Source organism: Gobius niger, assembly GCF_951799975.1.
Source record: "Gobius niger genome assembly, chromosome: 10".
Lineage (NCBI taxonomy): Eukaryota > Metazoa > Chordata > Actinopteri > Gobiiformes > Gobiidae > Gobius > Gobius niger.
In genome coordinates, this window is record NC_136861.1 from 30,800,365 (window position 1) to 30,823,664 (window position 23,300).

The following is a 23,300-nucleotide window of genomic DNA, read 5'->3' on the forward strand; positions in this document are numbered from 1 at the left end:
AGCCTACTCAATGTTTTTTTCCAATAGCTGTTGGCATTTAGCCACCGAACATGCGAAATTATGAACAATCAAGATGTTTTCAGCTGTTGTCATCCCATCAACCACATCAAAGCCTAGATAGAAATCATTAATGAATGTACAGATCTTTTGAGATTTTACCTTAGATAAGAATTGGCATATAAAAGTGGCCACCGAGCAAAATGCTAACTCAAATTCAGTCAAGTTTCTGCTTCCTATGGGGTCGGAAACACTAAACATCATCTTATTACATGTTAATGATAGGGAAACCACAGATATTATATAAAAGCCATGAAACAGACATGTTGTTCCTTGCCATACTTTAACATAGGGGCTGGCTTCACCATTCATTTGTATGGGGATAGAAGGCTCAAACAGGTCCGCGAAGCCATTGGCCAAAAGTTCGCATTTGAAGGAACAGGCTCAGATAACTAACGACATTTCTTTGATTTCTGCGGCCAACACAAAGTCCAAAGGGTAATATTGTTCAAAAAGTAAGCAAAAGTCTATTTAAACGGCTTCACTCTCCTTCCCAATACACCAAATACCTTAATAGGTATAATTTTAAGGTGCATAATATGAATCAAACGCGAATGTCTCTGCAAGTACTTGAAAAAAAAAACTTCAATAAAGCATAATATAGGCCCTTTAAAAGTCTGATTTTTTTTTCCCGTGCCCACAAACCTTTTAAATAGAAACTTCATATTCTCGTGTATCCTGTAGGCAAAAGGAAAAAAGATCAAATAAATTCCTAATTTAATTTTGTCTTACAACCCAATGTCTCTTATCTACTTACCCCTGCCTCGTAGAGTGGGTTGTTGAAGTCCGACTCGACTGTGATGGGGCTGTAGGAGTGTGTGTGGGAGAGAGACTTCCAGAAGAGCGGCTTCCATTCTAATCTGCAGATGCTGTTACGGTTAAGGTAGGAATTACTTCACACGGTACAGAAACATCTCAAATGAATCAATAAAATAAAATGAAAGGCAACACTTACTTTGTATAGTACATGTAAATGCCTCCAATCAAAAGAATGACAAGGATGATGGGTAGAATTATAGCCAAGGCAATGTTCTCACTCAGGATCTGGTGAGATGGTTCGAATGACTGAGACACTGGGAAAACAACACAGTGATTAGCATTACTATTAGACTGTGAAACAAAAAATAAATCCCTCATCCACTAGCACACCTAAGCCAAATCGCAAATTTAAAGGTACACTGTGTAACATTTTGGACTATACTGTTGCCATCAGTACAAAACATGCTCCTAATGACCAGCTCCACACAGAAAATTGCTATTACTGCAGTGAGAAATCAAAGAGTGGACTTGGATGGGAACCTAACCTGTTTAAATCTCAAATTCTACTGACTTCAGTCGACATCTCCATGGAAACGAGCTGGAGATGTACCCACTCCCGATAAATTTATGTCATCTCTTAGGAGAGCTGAGGCGCTCACAGCAAAATCACATGTTTGTTTGAGGTATTTTTCAATGCTGAAAAAATCTGTCATACAATTAAAGCTTGTATTTCAATTTTATTTTTGGGGTAAAATTCTACACGGTGCGGCTTTAACCAAGACTAAACCAAGACCATTACTGTGCTACATTAGCCCTGGATTAAGTAGACCGGGACTACAAACGGCCCCCTTAAAATTCCAACATTTGATTTGAGATTCGACAAGCATTTTTGCTTTTGATTATGCCAGTGCATCTTCTGACTTTAGATATCCATTCTTTGCAGTTCGGTAAATCGTGGCCCCCTGAAAGTACTTTAAAGCTACAAACTGCCCTGATTATTACTATAATCACGACAAATACTTTTAGTTTCCTGCAATATGGCTAGCTGTGACTGTAATAACATATATTTTGTGATTCCTGTAAAGCTCTATTACTTATTTTATCCTTCCAAGATTATCTAAAAATAAACAATCGTGCTAAAATCTAGGTCACTACTTACCTTCCAATTTGTGATCCTCCAGCAGCTCCTCATAGGCCACTAAAATCAAAGCATTGTATAATATTAGGGTGCACTACCGACACGGACACCCGCAGTCTCTTTGAAATCGGCTCTTGTACCTTTGCAAAATGGCGGCGGGCTGTTCCACTGTGACGGATGGCCGGGCACGCAGGTGATGATGACCTCTCCGATCAGCTCGTAGCCCTCGTAGCAGAAGAAGCGCAGCGTCTCCCCCGCCTGGTAGCTGTGCTTGTACAGTGTCTGGTAGCCGTTGTCGGGCACGCCGGGGTTCGGACACGGGTCATATTTCACTGCAACGCAAATGCATTAGTCAAAGAAAAAACGCTTATGTAATTAGATGTGAAAGTTTAATAGACCAGTATCCCATGTGGGTCAGGAAATGTAATGATGTGGAGGCTAATCTAATAATGGCGTAATAAAATGGTCTGTTATGATGATGCAGCGCTGTTGCCTTCACAATTAGATGAATTGGAACAACTCCCGGCCACAAACAGAGCAATGTGGTTTTCTCAATTCATTGCAAGGGAGTGAAGTGCAAAAGAGCGTTATATTGGAGAAACCAGACAACAGCTGCATAAGAGGCTGTACCAACACCACAGAGAACGCTGTAGTGACCCTCAGTCTCCATTTGAAAGCCACTAACTACTCCTGGGAGGTTAAAATGTTTAGCTAATAAAACAAGATGGTTTTAGAGAGAGGTGAAAGATGCTATTTTTGTGAAGAAATAGGGACCTAACCCAGGGTAGATTAATAGACAAGTAACAAGCAGTGACCGGAGTAAATACAGTTGTTAATAACAACTTATAAAACTTGCCTTTGTAGTTGAGAGTAGTTTTTAGAATACAGACGGCCAGTACTAATACAAGTTAAACACCTTCCACTGTTTTTTTTTTTTTATAATCCGCCTACCGCCAAGACTAAAGCCATTAGTGTTGCTGATGAAGATGCAATTCTAGTTGTTTTGTCTTCATTTAACATGATTTCATTAACCACCTGGATGATTGAGCAGGTCAGTCTCACTCAGGAACAATAACAGCTACTGTGGCTACAAAAATCCAATATTGGCCTGTAACTTTTGAACAAAGACAAACCACACTGGCCAGTGAGCAGAAAGAAATCTTTAGAAACGATTATGCTTAAATTGATTTTAAAGTGCTTTGTAATGTTTTATTCTTCCAAACACGGCACAAGTTGTTGGTTTCATTTACATGTTTGAGCATTTCTGTTTCAACATTGACATGAGGATGTTCAGAGTTTTTAAAGTCCATCGACTACATCTGCAGATTTGTTTGAATGATTTCAGAGCTTAAATTGCTTCACTACAAAACACCTCCTGGCATCACGTTGACAAAAGCACTGCTGCTAATATGTCTTTCAAAATGCTTCACCCCCGACAAAAGCCAGTAGAGGGTATGAAACAAAATGAAACAAAATGAGCAAAACCTCCAACAACTTACAGACACATTTTGGGCTGCGGTCGCTCCATTTGGGGGTCCCAGTGTCCCGGCCGTGGCAGGAGATCTGGCTTGGCCCTTCCAGCTGGTATCCTTGGTTACAGGAGAAACGGACCACAGTCCCGACGGCAAAGCCGGCTTCAGGGCGAACTGAGCGCGCTCCGTTGACAACCTCCCCTGGGTCTGGACACTGCTGGACTGTAGCGGGCAAACAGAGGAGGAGTGAGGCCACAAACCAGCGCTATTATGCAACCTCTATAAGTCGTTTTACATCACTGTTTCTTGAACAGTGGTACAAAACATATGTAGAGTAATCCTGTTTACTCTTTCATGTCCACGAACCATGATTGGACCCGCTCTTAGCAGATCTAAACTTAGGCTACATTTATAATGGTAAGTTTGTATTTATTTTTTAAGAAAGCAGCCTGCAGAGGGCGCTCCAACTACAAAACAATCTGTGTGTCTTTTCAATACATATCAACTATTATGATTCATATGATGTACAATATCAGTATGGCCATTTTATCCTGACCATTTCATAGTAATTTCAATATTTGAAGGAAAAAGTTCAATCTGATGTTGTTTAAAACTAGTTTACACCCTGTTTTATTCCTATCTCCTCTGCAGTTTGGTCTAAATGGGAATATAGCCCCAATTCTACTTTTGTGACGAGGTCATTTAAAAAGCGATCTACTTGACCCTTTTCGGCGCTTACCTTTGACGCAGGTGGGCGGGTTGCTGCTCCAGGACAGATCCCATTGGCAGGTGATGATGTCAGTGCCGCTGATGTCGTATCCGGGCAGACAGGTGTAGGTCAGCACGCTGCCTCTCACGTGAGAGGGGTGGGACGAACTGATCCACCCAAACTCAATCTGAGGGAGGGTCGGGCAGGTGTCGTTCGGCTCCACCTCTGCCAAAAAATATAGAATAAAATGAAAATTCCAAAAGTTCATTTTGGTTACATAAAGCTGGGGTTTGATTTACCTGCAGTAGAGTAAAAACAACCACATTTTAAAGGAACAGGCCACGTTTTTTACATAATGAGATATATTCTTACCTGAGCTTAGACGAGTTGATGCGTACCTGTCTGGTCTTTGTGCATGCCCTCTGTCACGCAAAACGACCAAAGATGTTGTTAGCATTTGGCCTCCCCCAGTATATTCCTATAGCTCCAAACGGGGTGAAGTTGGGAGTTACCACGCTCTTCCACGGGCACGCACTAAGCCCAGACAGGTGCGTATCAACTCGTCTAAGCTCAGGTAAGAACATATCTCAGTGTGGAAAAACGGTGGCCTGTTCCTTTAATAGCTAACGTAGAAGCAAGAGTCTATCTGCTTTTTAAATTCGATAAAGCTAATTGAATTGAATTGGAAACACAGCAAAGACATCTGAAATATCCGTACCCCTGTAGTGGATGAGGAAGCCCTGGCTCAGGATGAAGCTGGAGTCGTCGGGGTCGCTCTGGAACTGGATGGTGATCTCTGAGCCCCCGGACACGACCTGGAAGCGCTCTTTGGAGCCCAGGTACTGACCGATGACGTGAGACATCAGGTCCCGTCCGTCGAACACCGTCAGGACGTCTGTTTGTCGGATGTTCAGGCTTCAAGAGCAAAAAGGACATAATAGTATCTAAAGGGCAGTTTTCTCATGCTTGAAAAAACCTACATCGAAAATACATGAAGACCTTAAACAGAACTAAACTGCTAAAATCATGACTAAAATGGAACTTTTGCATTTTTAAGTTATCATGGTTTTTGTTTGAGAGTCGAAAACACAGTCAAAAATGTAACTTTTATCACAAACCAGCATCTCCTATCTCACTGATTTCCCACACGACACTGTTTTGCATCATTATTTTTGTCGAACTCACATGTGGACGTCCAGCTCGATGCGTTTGTCCTCGCTGCCGTGAATCTGCCACACACAGTCCAGGCCTTTGGAGTAGCTCTGGGGCCAGTCCGGAGACAGGATGGTGCCCGAGGGCTCGGTCAGGTCCCCCCCACACAGGGCTGATCACAGAAACAAGTTATGGACATACGGTAAAAAGAGATGTGTGCTGTATCATGGCATTATAGAGCTGAGCATTGAAATAAAATGTTAATGTTTTTTGTCGATCATGTAATTTTTGTAGTTCTTGGGTATAATAACTGTACTTGAAACCAAAACGTGAGCATTTTAAATCTCCTGAACATGTCAAAACAATCGTCTAACTGCATTACTTCACGTGTGCTCTTTGTTCTTTTTTCCTCTTTATTAACCAGCCCGCTCTTGCCAGACACTCGGTTTTCACAACAACAGCTCGGCATGTGACACGGCTTCGCAGCTTCTATTTTTGAAAGCGTAAGCGTTGTGCCGAGAGGCGCTACCTTTGCACACGGGCTCGGTGTCGTTCCAGTGCGGGTTGCTTGGGTCCACGCACTCGATGGTGGCCGAGCCCTGCTCCAGGACGAAGCCGGGGGAGCAGGTGAAGCTGACCGTGGTGCCCAGCTGGAAGGTCAGGTCACTGCTGGTGTAGTTCCCGTGGGGCATGTAGGGCTCCCAGCAGTGCTCGTCGTCAAAGGCTGAATCAGAGGGAAACATGATCAGCCTTTATGCTTTATTGCTTTTGATTTGAGTTTGATGAGATAATGAAGGACAGACTTGAACTATTACTTAAAATGGGCACTATTTTGTGAGCGTGCTGCTTATTTACCGTTAGAAGCTGTGCATGTTTAAATAATCATTTTGGTAACACTTTGTAATAACTAAACCTTATTCACCCTTAATAAATAATGAATCAACACTTAACTAATGAATTGTTCATGATGAATTAGGTGTGACTAACACTTAATAACTACTACTACTGCAGTTAATGCTTCATAATGAATAGTTCTTCACTTACTTCACTTATTCATTTGTTAAGTGTTAGTTACACTTAAAGGAATAGGCCACCGTTTTTATATACTAAGATATGTTCTTACCTCACTTTAGTCGAGTTAATATATCCCCGTCTGGTCATTGTCCGCGCGCTCTGTCACGCAAACGGAGCACATACGCAGCCTCTCCCATATGTGACATAGCTCCGAAAAAGCTCACGATAGAAGCTACCAAGCTCTTCCACGTGTTCCCTATTTAAATAAAGTTACGTGAAGTGTTTTCATGCGAAGTATATTTACACAGAAATGTAACGTGTCGATTTTATAAGCAAATAAAAAGGGGGACTATATTGTGAGGCGTAATGATACGAGGAGCACAGCGTCCGCGTAGTAACTCCTAAAGACTTCCCCCCGCTCACTTCCGTCAATAACCTTTAGGAGTTACTGCGCGGACGTTTTACTCCTCGTATCATTACGCCTCACAATATAGTTCCCTTTTTATTTGCTTATAAAATCGACACGTTACATTTCTGTGTAAATATACTTCGCATGAAAACACTTCACGTAACTTTATTTAAATAGGGAACACGTGGAAGAGCTTGGTAGCTTCTATCGTGAGCTTTTTCGGAGCTATGTCACATATGGGAGAGGCTGCGTATGTGCTCCGTTTGCGTGACAGAGCGCGCGGACAATGACCAGACGGGGATATATTAACTCGACTAAAGTGAGGTAAGAACATATCTTAGTATATAAAAACGGTGGCCTATTCCTTTAACAAATGGATTGTTCATGATTAATTAAGTGCAAACTCATCATTTATTAAGGCTAAATAAGGCGTAGTTATTATAAAGTGTGGTACCCAGTATTTTAAAGCAGTACTAAGTAACTCTCTTGCCCCTAAAGGCCATAAGCGCAACTGCAGGTGTTGTAGCAAGTTGTGATTTTTTTTACTTATTAATTGTCCGTGAGAGTAAATACTACACTGACAGAAAAGGCGAAGGGAGAGAGGGTTACTGTGCATCCAATTACACAATGGAAATATTTGTCTTCACTCAAACTTGGCTGTAAATACTTTATAAAGTGGCGCTAGCCCGTAGTTAGCTTTGCCCGTTAGCCTGCTAGCTTCTTTTTGGTGATTCCATTAGTGTGTATTGGTGACTCCGACCCGGAGGAAGAAAAGTTGCAATTTTGGTTTTCTGGCCAGAGACCCCAAGGGGAAATAAAAAGACGCTTGTATTACCCCCAGAGGGACTGCGAAAAGGATTTATTAAGGTAAACAAGTTACTTAGTATTGCTTTAATATAGTATGTCTAAATCATAAAGCAGTGGTTCTCAACTGATGGGTCGGGACTCAAAAGTGGGTCGTGCAGCCGTTTTCAGTGGGTTGCGAGCCTTTCTCAGAAAACATTTATTTTAATATTTATGTAGAGCAAAAGTATAAAATCACTACTTGAGTACTACTGTTATGTTTTTTCAAAAATCATAATTTCAGCTTTTTAGCTTATTTAAAGCTGCATAATGCAACATTTTATGTGGAAAATAAAGTTGATATTTGTGCATAGTGACCTTGTAGTGACCCAGTGAATGGTCAGCATGGCGTGGCATTACTTTCACTCTAGGACGCGTCTCTAGGATGCTCCAGGATCAATTGTTTAAAAGGTTTTCACTGCTGGCGGAGCCTCTCACCAGAAAACCTACAAAACAATTGATCCTGGAGTGTTTGTAGAGGCCACTGGGATGGAAAGTAAAGGCGCCATGCTGACCACTCACACAGCCACGGAAAAATATTTTACAGATCTAAGTCGGAGTCGCCTGGGCTGACAGGTGAACGGGTGGAGCAGCCGAGGTGCCAGTTGAGGCTGTACCTTCGTAGCGCAGGGCCAGGAGGAGGGGGATCGATGACGAGTCCACGGTCAGCTCCAGGTACAGGGCAGAACTCTCACTGAGGAGGCCACGCTCCGGAACGTCATCTGCATCCGAGTCGAACAGAGACGGAGACACTGAGCTATTCCCACTACGGACTATCAGCCTGGATAAATACAGAAAATAAAGAGTACTGTCTCCTGCCCCCATTTCAGACAGGCACACCATCAAACAACCCACCACCACATGATTGGCGTCACAGCCTAAATGTGAGATGTGGCTTCTACCTGTCTTCATCTTCGTCCAGAGCGATCCTCTCGAAGTGCAGGTGCAGGCGGTGGCCCTCTTTGGCCTCGATGAGCCAGTGGCAGCTCAGGTTGCTGACAGTGGGAGGAGGCGGGGACAGGATGCGCCCGACGGTTGCGTTACGAATCCATCCTCCGCAGGACACGGCTGGAGAAACATCCAACAATTTCATTTTTTAACAAGAAAGACAAACAAGGGCTGATGAGTTGTTTATTATTGAATAGACAGTTTCGAACTGGCCCAATATATACAGTTAGTATATTATATCATCAGTCTTTGGGCTCTTCATAACAGCATGCTACCACGAAGTCAGCCTGATGAAATAGATACGGTATATATCGATGAGAGTGGACTGACCGACACACTGGGGTTCTGCGGTGCTCCAATGCGGCTCGGTGGCGTTGATGCAGGAGGCGACTTCGTGACCTCTGACTTGGAAGCCGGGGTCACAGTGGAAGTGCGCCTGACCCCCAGGGTGGATGTCCGTCACCGTCACTCCTCCGTTCTCGGGGGATCGAGGGAACGGGCAGGACAGCACATAGGCTACAAGACAAAATAACACAGACTCATGAAACAAATGACTAAAGTCTAAAGGTTAACATTTGGTCCTGCTCGTGAAAATCGGTTCATTCTGATCCTGTCCGTGGTCAAACCATCTTGCTTGTACATTAGATTAGAATGTTTGTTACTACATCTTGAAACATTTTAAAGGCACTACACATGATTTTTTTGGATGACACACAGAGCTGGTTTTTCCTATAGACAAGCTATGCAAGTTACATAGGGCCCCTGGAGCCGCAAGGGCCCCGCATCTCAGTCAAACTACGGTGTTGTTACACTGATTAATCAACGCGTTGTTAATGAGTTGAATCCACACGTTTCTCATGCATGCAGTTACTTACAGTAACTGATTTTTGCTTAGGGCCCCCGAAGGGCCAGCACCGGCTCTGATGACACAATCCTTTATACTGTACGGGTAGGCAAGTATGCTCAGTCGTAGGCCGATTTTTTGTCATAGTTAAAGTACGAAGGGCTGAACCTCCCCAAACTGGCCCAAACTCAAATTTTGCTATGTACAAATATAAATGTTGTGATCAGGGTTGTCTTCCGGTCCTCCATTGGATTTTTTCAAAGAAATTGACAATATTGTATGTATTTTGATAGTACTTTAGAAAAAAGAAATTCTTTCTTCTGGACTTCAAGTGGTTTCTATTAAAACCTTTCAACAGTCATCCAACTGTCATCATCAGTTTGGTCTTAAAAGGACTAGATAGAAGTTGGTCATTTTATACCACCTCAGGTCTTACGTGTAACTGCAGCTTCTATATTAAGCTCGTGCATGACGGCACTTCAGACCCAAATTAAAACATTTTGGAGTGAAAGTGCAGGATTTTAGAGGCAGTTGTGGTGAACAGGTCTGGGCTCATTCTACACATTAGGACATTGTTGGAACAAGTAGGGGGAGTACTTAATTTGAACAGTTTTAAACTCTGTGCATAGTCCCTTTAAGACTGCGGGTTCTTGACATTGATACAAATTCTTTATAATTAGATTCATTGTGTTTTTCCCCACAAATGTCTACAATATACTAAAAAAAGGACACATTTAACAATAAACAGTAATGACAAGTATGTATGAGTGTGATAATGGGAGGAGCCGTACCTTGATAGTGAAGGCTGAACAGGGCGTGGTTGTTCTGGCCCCGCCTCTTGTAGTAAATAAACACCTGATTGGTGGTGCTGCGGATCACCTTCCCCTCGCTCATCACTGCTTTGTCGGCGATCAGCTTCAGGCCCTGACTTCCGTACGTCAGGATGGTCAGGGACTCCTCTGCGGGGATTTCTAACTTCTTCACCTGAAAGAGTGGAAATATTCAAACGATAAATGCAAATAACAAGCAAAGAGCCATTATTATTTGAACCCTCACTGCTTCACCACTCAAACTGCCCTCACTGCAAGACAAACCCTGCTAATATCGACAGTAGCTTCCATTCTGCTGCAACAATGCTACTTAAAATGCACAGTAGGGCTGAATTGCTTATTATGTATTAAAAATGAGGTAGTACCTGTATTTCCACGCCGTAGCCTGAATAGACTGTGATGCCGTAGATGCAGTCCAGAGGGGACACAGTGGCTGGATCTGGTGACTCAACCACATCCTCCATAGCGAAGAAGGTCGCATTGCATTGTGCTGCGAACATATGGAGAAAATAAAGAAACCACAGCGCATACGCAGAAAGAGGTCAAGCAGTGCGCGATTGTACGTCTTTTTTTAAAGAAGCCATTTAATGCTTGGCTGAGCTTTTCACCGTTTTATAATGCTTCTTTATCCCAAGCATACCTGAAGTTGCATTTTGTTTCATTCATGAGTTCACGTTTGAGTAAATTCTTTCACAAGTCTATTCAATCTGCCTTGACAATTACTGGAAACTATTGGTTTGGCTTTTGTGGGGGTGCAGCGATCGTCCTCTAACCAGACGATCTGCGGTTCGATGCTGATGAGTGTCCAAAGTTAAGACGTTCTTACCTGGACCGTGCATGGTGGTGATGGTGGTGGTGGTGATCAGAGTCGTGGTGGTGCCCTCCTCCACGGGCAGAGAGGACATGGAGCTCCTCAGGGCGCTCTGCCTGGACGGGCTGGTGGTCAGCATCCCCGGAGAGAAGGCTTCAGCCGTGGGCTCGCTCTGCTTCAGCCTCGGCACTGCCTGGGTGGGGTCGGTGGTCGTGCCTGAAAGTCCCGAGGGACAATGGTGAGAGAAGACATTTGATCTCAGAGCGTATTTCAGATTTTATAATTGTGTTGTTCTGTATCGTAACAACAAACAGCATCTATCTGCGAGCATCCTGTTGACAATAGCCATGCTGCTCATTTTTCATTCAAATTAGTCCACTATCCACTGTTACCAGCAGGAAGCGCCAGACAATTATTTTGAGTGCTCAAATGGAAAGTGAAGAACATGTTTTGAATACTTTAGTTACCTGCATGACCTACCACCAAAAGTACAAAATGTTCCGATTACGTAGACATAATGAATAATTGACTAATTAAACACTTCTTTGGGTTCCTCAGCATTGATGTTTTACATTTTAAAATTTCAATAAAAGTCTACAAAAAGACCAGCGCGTGAGATATTGGGCTCATCAGCCTGGAGCTCCCTCTGCAGGCCGTGGGGGAGTGACATGTTACAAAACAGAGAAAACATGCTTTCAATTTCATCTGCATGCTAGCAAATCATTGCTGCCAGGATGAGCACAAGGTGAACTTTAAAAACGATGTAACAGAATCCAGGAAAAAGAGATCAAAGTGCTTCAGCAGTAGAAGAAGAAATGGCGAAAGTAAACAGGATTACTCATGAAGCGATACACTACTCCTGCTATGTTGTGATGAGGGAACAACATTGTTAAATGCTCAAAAAAGCAATTAGTTTTGCAAGTGTCTCCTTTAACATTTAGATTATTTTAGTTTTTTTTCATGTTTTCTTTAATAATATGTATATAATTTGAAAAGATATTCTAAAATGGTGTGAAGAACATTCAACAGTGTCAAAGCCGCGACTGGAACTCACAACATTGACTGACACAGAAATGTAAATGTGCTAAATTACATTACAAATTAAACGTACCTTCACAACAAAGCATATATGTGTTAGCATGATGTTGACAATAGCCATGATGCTAATTTTTCCACACCAAAATGGATTACTAGAATCCACTGTGACCAGCCAAATCCAAGGAGAAGGGTCTGGATACAGCTGATGGAGGGGTGATTAGTGGAGCTCCACTCCTCCACAAGACAACACTAGCTTAAAGGAACAGGCCACCGTTTTTACATATCAAGATATGTTCTTGATACGCACCTGTCTGGTCCTGTCTTGTGCGTGCGCTCAGTCACACACAAAGACCAAAGATGTTGTTAGCATTTGGCCTATAGCATATTCCTATAGCTCCAAACGGGGGTGAAGTTGGAAGCTACCACGCTCTTTCACGGGCACACACAAAGACCAGACAGGTACGCATCAACTCGTCTAAGCTCAGGTAAGAACATATCTCAGTATGGAAAAACGGTGGCCTGTTCCTTTAAACCAATCCAAATGAACCCTAAACCTAACCTTAAGGATAGTGGCGTTTACAAAAGGCGTCCTATTGAGATTAACTGAAATAAATGTTGTGGGAAAAAGTGGAGGTGACGTCATTTCCTGTGGAGGTGTGGAGCTCCACTCCATCAGCTGCATTCAGACCCTCTTGAATCCAAGAGGAAAGTGAAATTATTGCTATTTTAAGGTTTGCGATAGATTCAGAGGGCAAAGGGGAAAAATAACTTCTCTTTCACCAATTACTCCACCACTACTTTAACAAACGCTGAATTAAGGATGTATTTATCTACCAAATAAAGATGCAGAAACACGGAGACGGATAAAGTGGTACAATGGCCCGAATTTGTACATATAACAGTGAGTGCTAGCCAAAACATGCTAACACTAGTTTCAAGGGTTGTTTTTTAACTTATAGTGGGCAATTTGCTGTGTCTAAACATCCACATGAACCCCATTTTGACTTAACTTAATAGACTGCCAGAAAACGCCCCCTTATATGATGTTGCCATCTGTATCTATACAGTTTGACACTACTGTAAGATAAAACATAAACATACAATGCAAAAGTATGCAAAGTTTCGTCAGCGTGTCCCATTAAAGCGACAGTAAGTGAGTCGTGCTGTCTTTGCTATGCACCTGTAGCGGCTCGTCCTAGGTACTCCTTGCTTTGCAGCGCGGCGTGGAACAGTTCTCCAGAAGAATAGGAGTCTGGGCTGGGCGTTGGTGGTGTATCAGATTCAGGGGTTGCGAAGGTCAAACCTAAAAGAGCCATTGCTTGTTACGGTAATTGATTTTTTTCCCAGGGTTGACTTACAAGACAAGCAGCACACACTTTGTAATGGCACGTAATAGGTCCCTTTACATTGTAGGCGTCGATCAGGTGGTAATTTTAGATGGAGGGCAGGGGTTAATGCGATGGTTTTCTTGAAAGAAATCTACAGACTGAAAATAAACATTGAAGCCAAACTGCGTGACATTTCTTGTGGTAAATCCAAAGAAATACATGAATTAATTTAACTGGGGGGGATTTTTATTGGGGAAAATTTCCCCTAAAAGCATGTTACTGAGAGCGGGCTCGCCTTTACCGACTTGTAACTTTGCCGGAAGCGGGACATCTCCAGCTCGTCTCCATGGAGATGCTTTGACTGTTTAGCAGTTCTTTTGTAACATAGCAACATAGTGGATTTTAGACACTTCCTGTTACGAACGCCGTTTTGAAGACTGGAAGAGTGGTGCTGGAATTTCATCCTTTTGCCCATACATAGCCCTGAATGTTGCGCAGTGTGGCTTTAACCTGATTGTTGTTTGTTCTGACTGACAATTTTAGTTTCATGTGGATAGGTGCAGTAATGACACACTTAGTTTTGCTAAATTAATTGTAATCTAAATCTAATCAAAGTTGCAATTAGCTAAATGACGGCCTTCTGTATTATTGTGCCTCCATCCCCAACCTTATGTGGAGGGACACACCAGGTATAACAAAGACTTTGCCACCAGGTTTAAGAAGGTGCAGAAGAGGCAACACGACAACAAAGAGATGTTCCATATTATGATTTAAGGCAAAGAAGCCAAAAAAAATAATCCATTCTTAGTTTTGGGAGACATGCATTCTCAAATAACTTTTGTACACCTTCATCTTACAGTGGCAAAGCAGTGTTGGGGAGCTACGTAATACATATTTAGCATAAGTAACTACATTCTAGTACAGTTAGTTTAGTTTAGTTTCCTTTTAGGGTATTTAGAGTACAGTTACTTTCCAAACACTCAATCATTACATTTCAGATTAATCCATGTGATCTGCTCCTGGTGCAATTCTAATTAGTGGTAAATAAATTCACCCAAGGCATTCCAACAAGCGTAGCCTACGTGTTTAGAATCATATCATAATGACAACCTGCACTATGACTGTAACTCTGCACTGCCAATGCCGACCTGGATATTCTACTTTTTAATAGTTTGTTCTAATTTTTATTCTATTTTTATTTTATTCTTTATTTCCTTTATTGTTATATTATTATGATTATATTTCTGACTCTTAAGATTCTTGCTTTTAATTATTGCACTTTTTTTTTTTTTTTACTATTTAACGGTTTGCACATTTCCTGCTTATTTTGCACACCCTGAGTGATCTCACTAAGTGCCGAATGTCACACGTGAAATTCTCCATTGTGAGATCAATAAAGGATTATCTTATCTTGTCTTAATGCGAATCCTGGTGAAAGTATTCTGAATACAGTACACTGACTGGACAAAGTAACAGAATACATTTAAAGCACTTATTTAGAGAATATAAAGTCCCCTGAAAACAACAAAATATACCGTCCAATGCGGAATTCATCGTATATTCATCCTACCATCCCTATTAGTCCAGTTTGCTTCTGAAATACATGTGATTTTTGTATTTGTTCCAAAGTTCATGCCACCATGTCTGAAAAATCACAATTTGCTATTTTCTCATCCCTACATTCGCATTTTCACATTTTAATGCCAAATTCAACCAGAGAATCCTGAGCCGCTCCGCCTCCGCCTACATTTGAAACGACATGGGCTCCAGTGGAACGTCGAGAGCACAACCTTCTGGCATTGTCTCCACCCGGACTCACACACATACATTTACACATGGGAGAAATGACACCAAACCCGACATACAAAAGGGAGCTACCTGATACCACGTGGATCATAGTGACAGACAGCATCACCATCAGCCGTGTGGCCCCCATGGTCATGAACGAGGACGCACTGAGGAGGACAGAAGAGGGTTAGTCCACACAACAAGGGCGAAGGGATGGGAAATCAAAACAATACCCGGGATCTAAACGTTATTGTCAATTGGCAAACCGTAAAGTTGATTGTAAAATAAGGGAATGTGTTCGACAAACGGCAAAATGTACGGGCTCTATGAGGTCTTATGAGGCTGTTAGGAATAAAAACTACACCTGTGGTTCTTCAGACCTCCACAAGCATGTTCTGAAATGGAAGTGATTCTTGTATTAGTTCAGCGGCTCACATTTCAGTCTGCTCTCAAATGTCAACAAACTGAAACACTGCGATATGAATTTTTAAAACACATGTCGTGAATGTAATCGCAATCCATTTTCCAAAAGCATTCAGGATCACACACTGTTCAGGAAACTTGACAACAGAGGAGGAATGTACACACACTGTGAGAATATATTAAATTCTTAGATATATAATAAGCGTTGCACTAATAAAGCCTCTAAATTCAGAATTAGGACACATTCCTGTAAGCATTAACAGCTTTTTGGTCATATTTTGCTTGTGAATGATCATATTTTTTGCAATAAAGTATCATTTGACTATCCATTTGGCACGTTTTCGCTCACACCCCCTCTCAGCCCAATTGCTGTGGATGAGAGAACGCTTTTCTTAGAGAATCCACAGACCAATAGCATATTCACAGCCTCCCGTAGCAACAAAAACACAGCCCTGAAGATAAATACAAGACACCGTGTACCCCCCCGACCACCCGATTCATACAGTGCATTGTGCGTGAAAAATCTGAGCGGAATAAAATAAATGCCCAAAGCGCACAAAACGAACATGTTGTAAAGCCCCGTGTTTTGACCGGGCCCGCTGCCCCTCCAATGCAAGCTGACATCTTTTATCCCTGCACCCAATTTTTTCGCTCCCCTCCAAAAAAAAAAATGTACCCGAATCCGCTACGGTCCAAAAACGGCTCCATCTTTTTCGCACAGGTGCACCCCCCACCTCCCCCGAAACCGTTCAAGGTTGCAAAACATGGGCATCATTTCGTATCTGTGAAGGCGTTTCCTCGGTGGAGATGAGCGGCTGTGTGGGAAAAAAACTGGGATGTGAGGAAGAAGAAGAAGAAAAAAAAAAAAACTGCCCCATTTTTTGTGCGGCGGATGATGTTGTATGTTAGTATGTGCCGTCAGTAGGACAGCGCCTTACCTCGCTCTTTTCCCAGGACGTTTGTCGTTTGCGCGTTTTCGATGCTCCCCCGACCCTGTTGCGTGGTTAGGCCCCCCAGAACACAGCGCGCACTCAGGGGTCTCTGTGCCGATAAAGTGCCCCCCTCTTCTTTCTTTTTTTTTTTTTGCTGCTGCTGCTGCTGCTGCTGCTGACCGCGCGCTTGACGCATTCAGCTTATGATGTGAGGGCATTTGGAATCACGCTTCGGGCGCGCTCTAGTGGACGCAGGGGGTAAATGCAAGCTGAGCGGTGGGAGCTGCGGGAGCGGGGGGGGAGGGCTGCGGGGCGGAGGAACTGCAGATTCAGGACCGCGGCCAAACGCACGCTACATGTAAGGCAAGGCGAGGCAAGTTTGTTTGTAGAGAACAATTTATACACAAGGCAATTCAACGTGCTTCACAGTTGCATAAATATAAGAAAACAGATACAATCAATAAAAACATCAACATAGAATTATCAATTACAGTAAGAGGCAAGAGTGTAGATAAAATACTTTCAGTTATATGCATTTTTAAGTCTTGTTTTGACTCCCTCTGTCTTGAGCACTGTTTCGCTCTGTCTTGAGCACTGTTTCGTTCTGTCTTGAGCACTATTTCACTCTGTCTTGAGCACTATTTCGCTCTGTCTTGAGCACTATTTCGTTCTGTCTCTGTCTTGAGCACTGTTTCGCTCTGTCTTGAGCACTATTTCACTCTGTCTTGAGCACTATTTCGCTCTGTCTTGAGCACTATTTCGCTCTGTCTTGAGCACTATTTCGTTCTGTCTTGAGCACTATTTCGCTCTGTCTTGAGCACTATTTCGTTCTGTCTTGAGCACTATTTCGCTCTGTCTTGAGCACTATTTCACTCTGTCTTGAGCACTATTTCGCTCTGTCTTGAGCACTATTTCGCTCTGTCTTGAGCACTATTTCGTTCTGTCTTGAGCACTATTTCGCTCTGTCTTGAGCACTATTTCGTTCTGTCTTGAGCACTATTTCGCTCTGTCTTGAGCACTATTTCGCTCTGTCTTGAGCACTATTTTTCTTGCTCGTTCACACAAAGTCACCTAACCTCTGTTTTGTCGCTCCTTCTCCTCTGGACATCAACATAAAAATTAATCAATTACAGTAAAAGGCAAGAGTGTAGATAAAATACTTTCAGTCATATGCACGGGCAAAAAGAACCGTTTTCAGCCTGGATTTGAACATTGTCAGAGTTGAGGCCTGTCTCACATCCTCGTGACTGTTCCAGATTTTAGCTGCATGAAACTGAAACGCAGCCTCACCGTGTTTATTATTGGCTCTGGGAACCACCAGGAGGCCCCTCCCTGAGCTACTTCAGTCACCTTTTGAAGTAACTGTACTTTTGCAGGTAGTTTTTGATACAGTACTTTTTGCTTTTACTTTTTGAGTAAATATTGAGTAATATTAAAATTACATGCTGCATCTGTACTACTTGAGTAAACAAAAATAGTAACTCGTGCCTCTGTGAGTAAATCCCTAAGTGACAAATCTTCATATTATATAAATCTTCTTGTATTTGTGTTTTGTTTACTTAATTCTTAATGATGGTTTATTTTTCTATGTTTTTAGGGTATTCCTTTTGAAAATATTAAAATTTTCACATTTCACTTTTACGCTCAAACAGTTACTCACAATACTCAAGTAACATTTTCTCCAAGTACTTTTTATTTGAACAGAAACAATGCAGATGAATCAACATTTCTGTAAATGTGCCAGTTTTAGTTTTAAAGGGGAAATGGCTTACTTCAATAGAAATCTGGGCCTCTACTTTTTACTTCTATTTGAGTAAAATTATTTTGAAGTTACGTTGCTCTTACTTGAGTAAATATTTTTGGCCACTCAACCCACCTCAGGAACCACCCATGACATTTAGGAAATAACAGCGTTAGATGTAAGCATTCAATCATCAATGTAGAACTGGGACTTTAGGATTTTGAGTGTAAATGTCTTTCTAGAGCGAATATCTGTAATTTAATTTCATTTAATTTATTAATTTATTTGAATGGGACAGTGCATATTAATGAACAGACAACTAGTGCTGCAAACATCCCGGATTTAGTCCCATCCATTCCATCCGCAGTCCCATGTAATATATTCCTGAACATTATATTATATTAGAGTTGCAAGTTAGAAATCATCATTTATTTTTTACATTTTATGTCATGTTTGTGCTACATCATCCCACACTCCTCTATAGGTTAAGCTGCATATGACAGCTTTTATTAGCTATTATTTCTATTATTATTATTTTTGATATTTTTTTTTGTAAATAATGACTTATACTGGGAGAATAATGCCTGTGGTAAGTATTATTTCTACACCAGTGAAGTGACAATTTTATAAGAAAGGTTGAAGAAACGAGTTACACAAATATACTACTTTTTTCCAGCAACTAAGGAATATAACATATTACTAACACAAAATACGGGAATATATTAGTCATAACATTTCAAGTAACCCGAGTTACAAGAGCATTTAAATGTCTGAGTGAAAAAAATGCCAAACTCCACCCAAATAAATTGCAGAATGCCAGATCAAGTTGGACACTGGTGTGAGATCTGCAGCTGCGTGTAGTTAACGTCGACAAAACAAAACACAAGAGAATGAGGAAAGAGAAGGAAAAGAAAATCTCTGACTGCCCTTTTTCTGTCATGGTCTGCTTTCTGTTGCCCTGTTTTGGTTTGTTTTCTTGCGTTTATGTCCTTGGTGTTTTATTTTGACATGTCTTTTTGCTCGGTTGTGATTTTCTGTTATTGCCCCGCCCTAATGTGACTCACCTGTGCCCCGTTTCCTCATGTATTTCTACCCCTGTGTTTCCATTGTTCTTTGTCAGTTCATTGTCTTCATCATGTCCCCGTCTGAGTTTGGTTTTCAGTTGCTCCTGCTTTATTTTTGTTTTTATGTCAGTTTCTTGTTTCTTGATTTTGCGTTTCGTTGCAGTCTGCATTTTGGGCCATTTCTGTCTTATTTTTACTTTAAATCATGACATTTTCTCTGTGGTTTTATTACTATAGCTATTCAGTTTATATTTTGCCAAAAGTAACTCAAAGTAGTGTAACTCAGCTACATTTCAGTATATGTAATACAAACATTACATTCTTAATGCATCGGTTTTATATAGCGCTTTTCTGGACACTCAAAGACGCTTTACATTGCATTATTCATTCACTCCATACCCGGTGGTGGTAAGCTACTATTGTAGCCACAGCTGCCCTGGGGTAGACTGACGGAAGTGAGGCAACCAGTCTGCGCCATCGGCCCCTCCGACCACCAACCACTCACTCACTCCATTCGCTAGGCTTCCTGGTGTTACCAAACGGTCTCCCATCCAAGGACCGACCAGGCCCTTCCCTGCTGAGCTTCCAAGGTCTGACGGGATTGGGCATCGCAAAGGCGGTATGACCACATAATATAGAATATATGACACATTTTAAGCAACGTGCCCAACACTGGACACAAAGAAGTAAACTACCAAATCTATTTTAACTCTCGTATAATCCAATTCATTGGCTGTAGGTTTTGATTTTTGATTTGTCTCTCTATATGAGATATGCTTTTCGCTGTCAAAGTAAGGTTCTGACGCGACAAACAAAAATATGAATCGAACAAAAACACACAGATCGTAATAAATCGTCGGTCTTGCATCCGCAGCCGCTCCTCCGCTCTGCAGCTTCCGTCGCCCTGCATCCTCCTTTACCTCCAGTATTTACGCTTCGGGCGCCCCCCAGTGGACGCGGGCGGTCACTGCGGGTAAGTTTAAAGAGCTGCGTTGCTTTCAGAGGCTGTGTGGGCGCCGAGAGGAGCCGTCCACAAAACAACCGCAGCCCGCACCACAGTTTAGTCAAGGTAAAGTCGGCTCAATGCTTCATGGATGTTATCGTGCGCGCGCGGAACCCTGCATGTGCCCACGCGTTTCGCATGGTCACCGGGTAAAGACGGCAAAGATGCGTTTACTGAGCAAGAGGTGGATGAAGTCAACAGTGAAATAGGCAGCGTGAACCTCGGAGGAAGTCGACGCATGTCTGTGGCGTGGTCTGCGGGGTGTTGCCAGCGGGGTCGGCTCATCGGCGCGTCAGTGCTGCCAATACGAATGATCCGATATGTGATAAACCGATCAGGAATGAAGCGAGCCCTCCTCCCATCCGTGCGCGCAGACCCTGGCCCGTGCACGCAGTTTGCCTGTCAATCTGTCAGCCAATCAAATCCACGTTTGGCTTCTTTTTTTGTGTTGGTGCCGTGATATAATAAATCAGATTAAATATCCCAGAGGCCAGGTCCATGTGACGCTTGCCCAATCTGTCTCGCGCTGACCTGCTCCCAGCTGTTTGCTGCTCGTCCCATGCCGTTATGTAACGTTGTCGTCCTGCTGTCATTATCTTAATCACATTAGAGCCATTTGGAGGGAAACAGATACAGTCCGTTTTTATGTGGTTTTGATGAGAGCCAGGAATGACAAATGTTGTTTTGTTTACAATATCACTGTCAGTTTGGTGGCAATCACCGAATCGCAACGTGATGTGAGGAACGATTCAGGTGTTACACAAAGGTTAATATATTCTTTAAAAGAGCAATATGGAAAGGTTAAAGAATGTAGGTAAAAAAACGAATAAACCGGACCGGTAATAACTAGAGAAACGGGTCTTTGTCATTTGGTGCGACCGCTCATCATGTGGTACAAATAATAGAAACATTCTAAATAAAACATCAAATATCTGTTGCCGAAATACTATTATTGTGGTGCACTTTGGTGAATGGTGTTCTTAAAAGCTTTTGAGCAGTTTGATCCAATTTGCGGGGAAAAAAGTCTGTGAACTATGTTTAAGAGGGGGATTATGATCGGATACAATAAATGCTTATTTTATTTTAAACGAAAACTAAAGTAGTATAAATACGTTGTTTCCCTTTAGTTTAAAATGATAGAGAACATGTAAAATAAAATCGAGGTGCATTGAGGAAATGTATTCCGTAGTCCCTCTGGGGGTAATACAAGTGTTAATGGGATGATTGGGGGGTCTTTCATCTCCCCCTGCTGTCTCTGGCCAGAAAACCACGCTTGCAACGTGACTGCCACCGGGTCAGAGTCACCAATACACACTAATGAAATCACTAAGAGGAAGCTATCGGGCTAATGTGCAAAGCTAACTGCGGGCTAGCGCCACTTAAACAGTATTTACAGCTAAGTTTGAGTGAAAAAAATGTATCTCCATTGTGTAATTCGATGTACAATATCCCTCTGTCCCTTTGTCTTTTCTGTCAGTGTAGTATTTACTCTCACGGACAATTAATAAGTAAAAAAAAAAAACGCAACATGCTACGACACCTGCAGTGGCGCTTATGGCCTCTAGGGGCACGAGTTACAGCTTTACGGTGAATCACAGTCGCACCACATTACTTTTCATTACTTACAAAACACTCAACTCTCTTAACTTCAGTAATTTATATGACGGTTATGGTTAAAATACATTCTTAATGTTTGAACAATAGCATTATATAATATTTCTTTTTCTATTTTAATCCTTTTTTAAATCCTTATACGTCAATGACCCAAACACAAACCCTTTAGGGCAGGGGTCACCAACGTGGTGCCCGCGGGCACCCATGGGCCCTTTGGGGCATGTCCAGTAGCCCTTGGGACTTTTTCTAAAGTGTAAAACACTTCATTTTCTTGAATCTAATTCTTAAAATTACAGTTATTTCGGTTCTTGTGACTCGGTATGAGTTTAAAATAAAGCTATTTTAATATAATATGGGGTCAATATCCTATAAGTGAACAGTGTACGTTTAAGTCTTTAGGATTTGTTTTTAACTGGTAGCCCTCGAACAACTTAATGCTCTTAAAGTAGCCCTCAGCTGAAATAAGGTTGGTGACCCCTGCATTAGGGGATGTCTTGTCTGCCAAGAAGAACAACGTTACAATATTTTTTCAGGGCTAAACAATTCAGTGAAATAAATCCTTTTCCCCCCCCAGCCTCCTGCGTGTGGACATGCACTGGCCCGTGAGCACCCTGCCCCTGCCCCTCTACAGCGACCTGGGCGCCCATTCCCTGAGTGGCCTTCTGTGGACCTTACTGCTCCTCTTCCTGTGGCACTGCTACCGAATGGGCACCGATTCGCCCTCGCACTCGCCCATGCTCAGCTCGCGGCGATCAATGAAAAATGGAGGCGGCTCAAAGTCCTGCGGCCGCTCCAAACTGTCCAGAGGCGATCAGATCGGCCACTTCATCTCCATGGAGACGGAGGAGGAGGAGGATGAGAGGGGACAGGGCTACCTCACCCCGGTGCTGAGTCACGCCTTGTTCCCGGCCCAAGCGTCTAAAGAGGCCAAGAAACTGTACGCGGCCCTGCAGGAGTATGCCAAGCGCTACAGCTGGGTGGGCATGGGCCGCATTCACAAGGGCCTCAGAGAACAGGTGTTACTTACCACTATTACTAATACTTCTACTGCCACTACTACTGGTATTCCCACCCTACTACTACTTATTTTCTCATATAGCTACGGATGTTTGTCCTTGGGCAGGAAATTATGCAAAAACAAACCTGGAGCAGTATTTTTTATTTTTTTCTTCTGCTCCATGCCATACTTGGTGGCAAATTCTATATTTTTGAGCTCAATATTTTTCCTGCCGAGACGAGCATCGTTGTCACGCAAAACAACTGCTTCGCTCCCTTTGCTTTCCCAAAACCCACACGGTAACCTATTTCAGCAGCCTTGTTGTCACTGTTATATGCAGAAGTTTACTTATTTTTTGTAGGTTGTACTGTGAATACTGTATCTAA

General features: G+C 42.4%; 2 protein-coding genes across 2 annotated transcripts in view; one reads left to right on the plus strand and one right to left on the minus strand.

Moving 5' to 3' along the window:
* sez6l2 (seizure related 6 homolog (mouse)-like 2) lies at positions 1 to 20,603 on the minus strand. The gene is made up of 19 exons (XM_079564992.1): positions 20,524 to 20,603; positions 15,231 to 15,307; positions 13,205 to 13,327; positions 11,002 to 11,202; positions 10,541 to 10,665; positions 10,137 to 10,329; positions 8,832 to 9,017; positions 8,456 to 8,621; positions 8,171 to 8,334; positions 5,817 to 6,011; positions 5,321 to 5,459; positions 4,854 to 5,050; positions 4,166 to 4,360; positions 3,454 to 3,648; positions 2,095 to 2,286; positions 1,976 to 2,014; positions 1,013 to 1,130; positions 815 to 926; positions 1 to 735 (listed from the first exon to the last, which is right to left on the minus strand). Exons 1-19 carry the CDS (start codon positions 20,586 to 20,588, stop codon positions 706 to 708), a joined length of 2,712 nt encoding a protein of 903 aa, XP_079421118.1. The 5' UTR covers positions 20,589 to 20,603; the 3' UTR covers positions 1 to 705.
* Positions 20,239 to 23,300, plus strand: part of asphd1 (aspartate beta-hydroxylase domain containing 1) — a 13,233-nt gene continuing 10,171 nt past the window's right edge. Inside the window, exons 1-2 of the mRNA XM_079564991.1 lie at positions 20,239 to 20,369; positions 22,492 to 22,933. Coding sequence (XP_079421117.1) covers positions 22,508 to 22,933 — 426 coding nt within the window. The 5' untranslated portion in view covers positions 20,239 to 20,369; positions 22,492 to 22,507. The remainder of the gene's footprint in view (positions 20,370 to 22,491; positions 22,934 to 23,300) is intronic.

Bases quoted from the DNA above. Each gene is read 5' to 3' on its own strand.
- sez6l2 (XM_079564992.1), bottom strand. From the start codon at position 20,588: ATGAGCCGACCCCGCTGGCAACACCCCGCAGACCACGCCACAGACATG. The intron at 11,203-13,204 runs GTGCATAGCAAA...CGGGACTTTCAG, and splicing joins CCTAGGACGAGCCGCTACAG to GCACGACCACCGACCCCACC. The intron at 4,361-4,853 runs GTACGGATATTT...ATTTTTTGGCAG, and splicing joins CTTCCTCATCCACTACAGGG to AGGTGGAGCCGAACGACACC.